We start from the raw sequence: 12,125 nt of genomic DNA on the forward strand, positions 1-12,125 counted from the left end.
TCCTATAGAACTATACAATTCTATACCTGTGTACAACCCCTTTGTGTGATGTTTACTATTTTCTATTAAAATCACCAAATAAAAATTGAATTGGTCTGACAGTTATGGTAACATATCCTACAATGAAGTTCATTTTGATATAGCTGCTGTACAAATTAAAAACTCACCTATAAAACTGTCTCATACCAACAAGGATGGGATTGCTTTGCATTCAGGGAATGTCTATACAACTATTATGTTAACATTATGAGTTTTTCAAGCTCTGCTGGGACCAAGGAAAGCTGCCTCAGGACCTTCGTGATGCCATCATCATCACCCTGTACAAAAACAAAGGCGAGAAATCAGACTGCTCAAACTACAGGGGAATCACGCTGCTCTCCATTGCAGGCAAAATCTTCGCTAGGATTCTCCTAAATAGAATAATACCTAGTGTTGCCGAAAATGTTCTCCCAGAATCACAGTGCGGCTTTCACGCAAACAGAGGAACTACTGACATGGTCTTTGCCCTCAGACAGCTCCAAGAAAAGTGCAGAGAACAAAACGAAGGACTTTACATCACCTTTGTTGACCTCACCAAAGCCTTCGACACCATGAGCAGGAAAGGGCTTTGGCAAATACTAGAGCGCCTCGGATGCCCCCCAAAGTTCCTCAACATGGTTATCCAACTGCACGAAAACCAACAAGCAATGAGCTCTCTGAACCCTTCTCCATTAACAATGGCGTGAAGCAAGGCTGTGTTCTCGCACCAACCCTCTTTTCAATCTTCTTCAGCATGATGCTGAAACAAGCCATGAAAGACCTCAACAATGAAGACGCTGTTTACATCCGGTACCGCACGGATGGCAGTCTCTTCAGTCTGAGGCCCCTGCAAGCTCACACCAACACAAAAGAGCAACTTGTCCGTGAACTATTCTTTGGAGACGATGCCGCTTTAGTTGCCTATTCAGAGCCAGCTCAACAGCGCTTGACATCCTGTTTTGCGGAAACTGCCAAAATGTTTGGCCTGGAAGTCAGCCTGAAGAAAACTGAGGTCCTCCATCAGCCAGCTCCCCACCATGACTACCAGCCCCCCCACATCTCCATCGGGCACACAAAACTCAAAACGGTCAACCAGTTTACCTATCTCGGCTGCACCATTTCATCGGATGCAAGGATCGACAACGAGATAGACAACAGACTCGCCAAGGGAAATAGTGCCTTTGGAAGACTACACAAAAGAGTCTGGAAAAACAACCAACTTAAAAACCTCACAAAGATTAGCGTATACAGAGCCGTTGTCATACCCACACTCCTGTTCGGCTCCGAATCATGGGTCCTCTACCGGCATCACCTACGGCTCCTAGAACGCTTCCACCAGCGTTGTCTCCGCTCCATCCTCAACATTCATTGGAGCGACTTCATCACCAACATCGAAGTACTCAAGATGGCAAAGGCCGACAGCATCGAATCCACGCTGCTGAAGATCCAACTGCGCTGGGTAGGTCACGTCTCCAGAATGGAGGACCATCGCCTTCCCAAGATCGTGTTATATGGCGAGCTCTCCACTAGCCACCGAGACAGAGGTGCACCAAAGAAGAAGTACAAGGACTGCCTAAAGAAATCTCTTGGTGGCTGCCACATTGATCACCGCCAGTGGGCTGATATCGCCTCAAACCGTGCATCTTGGCGCCTCACAGTTCAGCGGGCAGCAACCTCCTTGGAAGAAGACCGCAGAGCCCACCTCACTGACAAAAGACAAAGGAGGAAAAACCCAACACCCAACCCCAACCAACCAATTTTCCCTTGCAACCGCTTCAACCGTGTCTGCCTGTCCCGCATCGGACTTGTCAGCCACAAACGAGCCTGCAGCTGATGTGGACATTACCCCTCCATAAATCTTCGTCCGTGAAGCCAAGCCAAAGAAAAAGAAAGATTATGTTAAAGGAAAGTCAGGCCTCATCAACCTTATTTGTTTCCTTATATCTTTACTTGCAACAAATGTTGGCAAATCCACTCTTTAGCAACTAACAAGACTCAGAATTGGTTCTGAACAGCACTTCATATATTTAGAAATCTAACAAATAAATGTCCTTCCATCAATATTCTCTTGCAGGTTTATACTTCCCTCACCCTGGTTTATGACTGTGTTTAAAGGAATAGCAGATGCATGAATCTAAACAAAAATATGGTCTGCAGGAAGGAAAAATAACTATATTCTATTGAATGCAATCTCCTGACAAGTTATCCAAGCTAATATATCTGATCTATTTTCTTACCTCCAGTTTTTTGCTAATCAATGAATGTCTCTGGGAATTATATGTATATTAACTTGCATATATATTTAATTATGATTCATAATTGTTCTATCTGCAAAAAATCAACATCATTTTCCAAACATGGATTTTTATTGGTGTTCAAAATCACTTTCTGTTCATTTGATTTTTATTATCCGGTAAAAGTTTTAAGCCCAACATCATATTTAGAAAAATTAAACTGTCATAATGTGCACTAGTGAAACCACAGAAGGTTATACTCCACTTCATTTCAGGCAAATTATATTTTAAAAATAGCTATTAACCTGTATTGTGCAGATTGTCTTTTAGTTTTCCAACTTCTAAAAGAAAAAAAATTAAAATGCATGGAACAAAAAAGTAGTCATTGTCCATTAAATTGGCATATTGTGGAATAGAATGACGTTCATTACAACGTTAAGAGAATAAATAGAAATTAAAAGTAAAGGGAAAATGAAGATGATGCTTAGCAAAAATGACCAAAGTTAGATGAAGAACAAGAGGAAAAGAGAATAAATCATCGCTGGGGTAAAGGAGAAAGGGGGAAACAGAAAAAATGATTCCATCAAGTAGGATGGAATTATTGAAGTATTGTGAGGGAAGCAATGACAGTACATTAACAAGACGATTTACTGTGAATGCCTGGCGAAACACTGAAGCAAGAGCGAGAAAGAGAGAACAAGTGAAAAAGTGGAGGAGTGGGGGGGGGGGGGGCGAAGAGAGCATGAGAGAATGAGAAAGAGAGTAAGAGAGTGAGGAACAGAGAGTGAGATGGGGGACTGCCTTAGCAGTCAATTAGGACTCCACAAATTTCAAATGCAAGCTGAAAGCAACTTCCACCAATTCAAACACTTTGCTCTCCATTGCAAAATAGGTATATTTTATGAAATGAAATAAAACTAAAGCTCAATGCTCACCTTTGACTTTCTCACTGAGCTGTAGTTCTAAATGAAATGTGAATCATGGTGAAGATTTTGCGAAAAAAAATCACCAACTTACCTTTTTAGCTAGAATTTCATATCAGCTGAACTTGTAGTGCACTTGGTCTTTCCCAAAGTTAATTCGTGGTCTTTCCTTTGACTAAACATCACTCAAGGGTTATAACAAATTGCCTGATCCGCAGGAATGGAATATTTATTCCATTGTTCAGGAAAACATCCAAACAAGGATCCATTCAATTGAAGTGGGCGAGGAGGCAAAAGGTCACAGACATCACAAACTCACGACATGTATAAAATGATTTATTACGACCTGATAATCATCTCTTTTTGTTGCATCTACTCCAAAAACATGCCTTGTACCATGGCACAACAAAAAACAACTGCTCTTAGACTATCCCTTTATCAGGATTAGAGATGTTGAATTACATACAGTAAGTTTACTTGGTTGTACTGTCTCCTTATCATACATTTTAAATCCCATGTTTAACAATAAGACATAAACGATAGATTTATGTTTCTGCCTTCTTGTACGTGTATAAGTATGCACTAAAAATAGATTTGTGGCAAAGCAATCTGGCTAAGGTTAGTGCCAAATAGTCAGTTTGAGGTCTTATTACAAACCTATGATAATACCCATGAGATTTGTTTTCACTTCTTACTATTTTAGCATTTACAACAAACCTTACCCACTTGTCAGAGAAGGTAAATGGTGAATTGTTAACCAAATATTATTGGGGCACTGGAGACTGCAGATACTGGGGTCTGGAGCAATTTTTTATTGAGTAATTTATTTTTTTGTTCACGCCCCAATGGACCTGAATACTCCAGTTCCCTGTTGTTATCTTATTCAGTGTTGCATGTCTGCATTAAATTTTTGAAATTACACTTTAAAAATAAACACCATTCCATAGAAAGGAACGTAGACCAGAAAAGAATGAAAGTTTTTGGGACATGCATTGCATCGCACATTTATTGTTCAGCATCCTTTAAGTTAGCAAACAATCATATGCTGCAACTCACTAACGTGATGTCATCTGAATTCTGGCAAAATATCTAATTTGATGATATTTTATTCTGTATATACTTAGTGAATCTCTGTACTTTCATTTTACGTAAATATTGTACTCACCAATATCCTTGATGTAGTCTTTAAGCTTTCCAATACCTAAATAAATTTGAGGAAATGTGATGTTTTCATTCTGCTAACCTGATTTTTATTACTTTGTGCACCAGAGAGGTAAATGGAGAGACATTGAATATTTCTACTCTTTTAACTGAAAATGAAACAAGAACAAAAATTACATCTGGAAAAACAGACAAATGGTTACTGCGCAACATATGCAAGTCGATTTCATAAGAAAGACATGTATCTGTACAAAGAATGGTGTGGAACGTTTAATTTGATAAATTTGCTATAGAACTAGTGTCGATGCTTTAATCATTGTCTAGGTTTCATTATGAACTTATTGACATAGCTGCAAGGAAAGCTGCAAAAGCCAAAATAATGTGCATACAAAATGTATTGGTATATTTAAGGGTTAAATGACACATTTGGCCTCGATATTGATGATTTCATTCTTCAGAATATATACTACTTAAGAGAAGATTTAGGAAAAGTTTACAAAGTCAAGACCTTCTGGATAATGTGGAGAATGCTGTCTTAATGGCGGAAAGGTTGGAGACAACAAATGTACCGAGAGAAAGAAGTATAGCAAAGCACATAGAAATTTCATTGACTGCTCTGCTCTTGGACTCAAACTTTGCAACTTATGGCTTCTCAACCGCTCCTGCATGTAGATACATTGATAAAAGAATTAGGACAGTCCTATAAACTTCCTATCATGTAATTTGCATCGATTTTACATATGAATGATATGCCAATTGAAATGAATCAGTTCCTTTCATTAAACAAAGAAATTTTAAAGTTTGTGTATCCAGTTCTCATGTTCCAAAAGAAACAGCCTAGGCAACATTACAATGAACCTCTTGGGCATCCCCTCTTGGGAAATCATATTCTTCCTATACATGCAAAAAAATTGTACTCATTGTACACATGTAAACAAATAAAGAAATATAAGCAAACTGACTGAACAAAACAGAGAGAAACTATCAATAAATCGCAGAAGTAAGTTTTTAAATGAGTCCCTGATTGAGTTTGTGGCTGAGGAGTCTAATAATGGAGGGGTAGCAGCTGTTTCTCAACCGGGTGGTTTGAGTCTTTTGGCATCTATAGCTCGTTCCTGACGGTCGCAACAAGAACAGTGCATATGCTGTGTGATGTGAAACCTTGATGATTGCTGCGGCTCTCCGAAGGCAGTGTTCTGTGCAGATGTTCTCGATGGTGGGGAGGCTTTTGCTGAGATGACCTGGGCTGTGTTCACTAACTTTTGTAGGGCTTCTGTTCAGGGGTATTGGTGTCCCCATACCAGACTGCAATGCAGCTGGTAAGCACACTTCCTCCACATATCTGTGGAAATTTGCCAGTGTTTCCAATGTCATATTAAACCTCCGGAAACTCCTGAAGAAGTAGAGGTGCTGATGTGCTTTCTTCACTATGCCATTAGCGTGTTGGGTGCAGGAAAGTTCCTCGGAGATAGTGAGTGAAACACAGGATTCTGTTGACACCATGGTTAAGTGCAAAAACACACAAATGCTGGAGAAACTCAGCAGGTCAAACAGTGCCTTTATGTAGCAAAAGTAAAGATACATCACTGACATTTCGGGCTTGATCCCTTCATCAAGGGGTGGGGGAACATGTGAGATGTCCGAACAAAAGGGGGAGGGGAGGTGGTGAAGGTGTGAAATAATAGGTAGAGGGGGGAAGTACTGCAAGAAGGGAAGGAACCCACCACCCTCACCACCCCCTTTAGTCCATCTTCATTTAATATTTTGGCCCTTTTACACAGAAAGAACAGGCCATTTATATCTTCCTGCAAACTGGAATTCCATGCTATACTGCTGATCACATTCCAGATTTTATCGTCGATAAAATTCAGTGATGGGCTCCAAGTAGTTTAAAAGAGGTCATTGATGCACATAATGAAGACAAAGCCACTTTACTGAATAAAGCTCTCCAGTCTCGTTGACCACTGCACTTTCCTTTGCCATATGATACAATTTTTTCACTCACAGTGTTACACTGCTATAATTTCCATGTTTACTATCTGTATAATCCAACAATGTTGCTTGATTTAGATGAACATCTGCTTCTTTAAATGTTTATTTATCTTCTCTTTCTTTTCTTTGGCTTGGCTTCGCGGACGAAGATTTATGGAGGGGGTAAAAAGTCCACGTCAGCTGCAGGCTCGTTTGTGGCTGACAAGTCCGATGCGGGACAGGCAGATACGGTTGCAGCGGTTGCAGGGGAAAATTGGTTGGTTGGGGTTGGGTGTTGGGTTTTTCCTCCTTTGCCTTTTGTCAGTGAGGTGGGCTCTGCGGTCTTCTTCAAAGGAGGTTGCTGCCCGCCAAACTGTGAGGCGCCAAGATGCACGGTTTGAGGCGTTATCAGCCCACTGGCGGTGGTCAATGTGGCAGGCACCAAGAGATTTCTTTAGGCAGTCCTTGTACCTTTTCTTTGGTGCACCTCTGTCACGGTGGCCAGTGGAGAGCTCGCCATATAACACGATCTTGGGAAGGCGATGGTCCTCCATTCTGGAGACGTGACCCATCCAGCGCAGCTGGATCTTCAGCAGCGTGGACTCGATGCTGTCGACCTCTGCCATCTCGAGTACTTCGACGTTAGGGATGAAAGCGCTCCAATGGATGTTGAGGATGGAGCGGAGACAACGCTGGTGGAAGCGTTCTAGGAGCCGTAGGTGGTGCCGGTAGAGGACCCATGATTCGGAGCCGAACAGGAGTGTGGGTATGACAACGGCTCTGTATACGCTTACCTTTGTGAGGTTTTTCAGTTGGTTGTTTTTCCAGACTCTTTTGTGTAGTCTTCCAAAGGCGCTATTTGCCTTGGCGAGTCTGTTGTCTATCTCATTGTCGATCCTTGCATCTGATGAAATGGTGCAGCCGAGATAGGTAAATTGGTTGACCGTTTTGAGTTTTGTGTGCCCGATGGAGATGTGGGGGGGCTGGTAGTCATGGTGGGGAGCTGGCTGATGGAGGACCTCAGTTTTCTTCAGGCTGACTTCCAGGCCAAACATTTTGGCAGTTTCCGCAAAGCAGGACGTCAAGCGCTAATTGCCCCATTAAATACATTCCCATTATTTCTTCATCACCCCTGCTATAGTTGGTTAGTCTGCAGTTGATTGGACAGGCGACTTGTCGACTTTTATACCGTATGAAAGCATTAGTCATATTCTGTTCTTTATACTTTTCATTTCGAATCTGGAATCAAAGATGATTGCAGAATAATCACCCAAAGTTATATCTTCTGATCCTTGACGTGACCCAAAGACATTTAGCATGCTTTCTGTGATGGATTATAGATCTGTCACGTCTGCCCTTCCATGGATCTTGATTAAAATGTTGAGGAGTTGCACGTCGATGAGAAATAGATAGGTCTGGATAAACCATGAACCAAAATAAGCAGGTGCCTACGGCACCAAGGGAAGGGGCCGCCACAGAGTATTTCCAGTGCCAGAGTTACCATGGTGCAGCTGAACTAGGGCCCCACAAAAGGTGGGGGGGGGCCCACAATCAATGAAAAAATATAAATATATATGCAGGTTATATTTAATATAGTTGTGGGGTCTGGTCTGAAAGAAAATTGAATTTTTAATCTATCATTCCACATGAACTGTAATATGAATGATGTGGCAACTGAAGAAATGAAGCATTGAAGACTGGTCCCCATGATAGAATAGATTCAAATGGGCTGGTCAGTTTGGATCCCAGCCAGTAACCAAGAATGAGAAGGCAGACCACCTTGTCAGCCTTCCCAATTACTCATTTCAGATAAGGGAGGAAAAGGTCGGCCAAAGGCACACCATTGCTTAACTTACCTCTGGGACTGCCCCCCCCCCCCCCCACCCTCCCTTGAATTCACATGATGTCCAGTTGTTAGTGAGGAGAGCCTGACAGAACTGGGCATAATTTTGTCTCATCAAACTGGCAGGAATTTAACGAAAATGAACCCACCCTATTCATTAAACAGGAAAGTCTGCAGGCAAGGATACTTCACGCAACTTTGCAAGGGTTGCCAATAGCATCCAATGCTCCAGTTGTGGACTCTACTACATCAGGAAGATTGGATGCAGACTCCAGATTGTTTAATGGATCACATTCGCTCTGTGCGCTGCAATAATGGGCACCTCCCAGTGGCCAACTATTTCAATTACATACCCCATTCACACACTGACATCTCAGTCCATAGCCTCATACATTGCCAAACCAAGGCCACCTGCAAATTGGAGGAGCAGCACCTAATATTCCTTCTGTACACTCTCCAACGAGATGGCCTTAACACTGACCTCTCCGGATTCCATTAGTACCCCACCCCCCACCTCACACACAGTCTCTCTCGCTCTCTCTCTCTCTCTCTCCCTATCTCTCTCCACGTCCCTCTGTCTCGTTTCCTCTAGTACTTCCCCATCCCTCTCCATTCAGAGAGCTACTCCCCATCACAATTTTCTCTTCTGCCCTCCCACTGATATCCACTTACGATCTCTTGCCTATCGGGCTGTGTTTCTACCCCAACTCCTTCTTTCTTCCAGCCTCCTTTTTATTCAGGTGCCTGTCTGCTTTCTGCTCATACCTTGATGAAGGCCCAGACTCAAAATCTTGGTGATATCCCTTTGCTTCCTCTGGACTCTGCATGACATGCTGAAGTTCTCCAGCTCATTTATGTATTGAACCACTTGTTTCGTTCATTGTTTTCCGTATTAGAATGGATAAAACATTTGCAGATTTCTGAGGACATTAAGAAAGGTTGATTTTAACATGGGCCCTGAGGAGAGAATGAGTTTGCATGACAGTGATGTTTTGATTTAAATAGTAGCAGCAGAATTCAGAGCACAATGTTATACAAACATTAATTTATGACCAATTGCTGACGATAAATTTATTCTGCTTTTATGTATTTAATAGCTTCAAATGATTGCAGATCTGCCATCTATGGTTCTTCAATTATTAATCCCTGTCTTTGGCTTAGTGGAATTGTAACTTTTGCACTGACATATTGGATAACAAACAGAAATATATCAGCTGGTGTCTATCATGGCTTGAAATAATTGCATCGATTCCTCACCATCTCTTTATCCCTTTCATTCACCTGTCTATTGCCAACAGAGCAGCTTGGTGTGAATACAAGTCAGAATGCAGGATCATGTTCCTTCCAGCAGAGGATATCAAATTGCACCGACACTTCCCCCACATTTCCATCATTGATGCAGTCACGTTTCCTTCTGCTCATGATGCATACATCAGCCCAATGCGACAATCCCAGTGATCCAGAGACATGGATTAAAAAGTGTGAAAGAATAATTTATTGGTGATTTATTGCCTTATGTGCACAAACTTCAGAATCTCTAGACATTCCAAAACTGGTGATAGTAATACAATTATTTACAAGTGAGAAAGCAGCCGTCAATTTGTCAGTCAACAGGAACGCAATCAGTTCAAATAGGTGTTGTTATAGATAGAGAATTTGGGTTAAAAAGGGTTTAAGTTAAAATGTGATGATTAGTCATAAAAGGGGGCTAACCACTAGAGTTTAGCTGGAAAATGTTACAAAAGACTTGCAACAGATTTAACTACAGAGAGACATGCAGGAGCCAAAGATTGATAAAGAATGAAAAACAGAATTTGGTGTGAGCAGAGGTCATGAATGATCGTGGTGTGCGTGACTAACAGTAATCAGGATGATTCTGCAAAAACTAACCAATTAAAGCAGTATAGTGGAGATGCCGAAGGACAAGCAAATTGTATAAAAAACAATGCACTCTATGTATCAGGGCTCGACTTGGCAAGAAGCCGGATGAGTCCAACTCTGCAGACTTGAGAATAAAGCTTGTCGTGTCACCGATCTTAAAGAGACTCATTTGTGAGAATTTGTGTTTCTGACAGGTGTCATTGAAAATGACCATTTGGAAGTAAAGATTTACTACCTGAGGTCACAAGATGCCACAAGATCTGATAATGCAAGACAATGAGGACCTTCTTTCAGTTCCTTTACATTTAATTACAACACAGTAGCCGACTCCGATTATTGAAACCCGTGCCATTTCCTAGGGTGTAATGAACCGTTCATTTCTGGAGGGTAGAAACCATAGAGATTCCTTACAGGACAGTGCTGGATTTGAACCTGGGTCACTGGCACTGCATCAGCATTATGCTAACTGCTACACCAGGGTTGGGCAACCTTTTTTTGTAAAGCTCACATTCCACCTTAAATATTCCCTTTGCCATAACTACTCTGTGATTAGTAATGGATTGCTTAAGGTGGGATGTGAGTGGGAAGGGAAGGTTGAGAATCACTGTTCCAGACCCAATTGTTACTGAAATATTTTGCTTGAGAAAAATTGTCAATGGCCCATTTCCTTTGGAGACATGAAACAGTGCAAATATCTCGTCAATTAATTATGATTAAAACAGTGGTTTTCAAACTTTTTCTTTCCACTCACATACCACCTTAAGCAATCCATTGCTAATCACAGAACACTTATGGCATAGGGAATACTTAAGATGGAATGTGAGTTTTAAAAAAGGTTGCCATCCTGTGCTGCACTAACGATGCTGTGTTGTAGGATTGCAGAACCATTTGGATCAGAAGCAAAATGCTTCTCAATAATATTATTTCTTTGGTGGTTGGAAACTAACATTGTTGATCTTACTCCCCATCCCCATCAAAGAGCGAAATAGAGATATTAAATAATGCTTACTTATATTGGGCATAATGTGGAAAGACAGGTCATTTGACCCATCAAAATTCATTCTCAAGTCTTCGGTCACTGTCGCTGATCTAAATCTCTCAGTGTATTCTTCATTCTTTTCATCCTTATTTCCTTGCACTATGTTTTCTGCAATGCACCTACACAACTTAATGCATCCCCACTGCACTATATTTGCTATCTGCTGAAATTTATGCCGAACATGACTTTTACTCACTTTTTTCTGCTCTGTTCAGACTTTGTTCTGCAAAATAATAGGTACATATTCGTTGAAATACAAAGGCCCAGAGGGAATACGCAAAACATTTGAACTTAATTCGTCTCAGTCGTTCGGAAAAAAATGCTTCAGATTTCACTTAGGTTTTCATGTTGGAATTCTGGTATGTTGGGGGAAGATAATCTGATTTTGGACCAATTTTGTCTTCTTAGCTACAAAAATAATTTATAGGTACAAAATAAGCAGTATAATTCAAAACCCTCTCCACATTGTTTTGCTTTCGCATCCATTCAATTACGGGGAATAATTTACCGTTTGAATGCAACAATATAAAATTTATCATGGTGTAGAGCTCTGCTGAAGATCTGCACAAGTTTAACACAGACAGGTGAATATTGTACTCACCATGACTGTAGATATTAATTTTCAGGGTGACAATTTCTGCGGGAAAAAAAAAATTAAAGAAACTTCTAAATTGTGAGTTTCTGGACATCACCAATTTAAAACAAAGTAGCAAAATATAATTTTTTCTGTGCCTGTCGACCATATTATTTTCCCTGTTTTCACCTCGCTCTTTTTTTAATCACAGTGATTCCATACTCACCTTTACAATCTAACTCACCAGCAATTTTTAGGCATTAGACAAAATTAAGAATATTTGGTGTGAGGTGACAGGCATCCTTCAGGATTCGTGGATGCTTACTTACGTCCAGATTGGCTCAGAAACATCAAGATGATATTTAGGAGAGAATAGGCACAAGTCTACATTTTTGTGTTGATGGAATTATTTTGTCCTTGACATTGAGGAAATGGAGCTTCACTTGAATTGCCTTACAAAATCCATGATATTCTTGCACTT

General features: G+C 40.9%; 1 protein-coding gene across 1 annotated transcript in view; it reads right to left on the reverse strand.

Annotated features, from left to right (window-relative positions):
* LOC138765527 (uncharacterized) overlaps window positions 1-12,125 on the reverse strand; it is a 142,874-nt gene that overhangs the window by 53,538 nt on the left and 77,211 nt on the right. The window contains exons 20-24 of the mRNA XM_069942557.1: window positions 11,672-11,707; window positions 11,267-11,293; window positions 4,341-4,376; window positions 3,188-3,214; window positions 2,558-2,593 (exon numbers count right to left, since the gene is read on the reverse strand). Coding sequence (XP_069798658.1) covers window positions 2,558-2,593; window positions 3,188-3,214; window positions 4,341-4,376; window positions 11,267-11,293; window positions 11,672-11,707 — 162 coding nt within the window. The remainder of the gene's footprint in view (window positions 1-2,557; window positions 2,594-3,187; window positions 3,215-4,340; window positions 4,377-11,266; window positions 11,294-11,671; window positions 11,708-12,125) is intronic.

This window comes from Narcine bancroftii, chromosome 5, assembly GCF_036971445.1.
Source record: "Narcine bancroftii isolate sNarBan1 chromosome 5, sNarBan1.hap1, whole genome shotgun sequence".
NCBI classification, from domain to species: Eukaryota; Metazoa; Chordata; class Chondrichthyes; order Torpediniformes; family Narcinidae; genus Narcine; species Narcine bancroftii.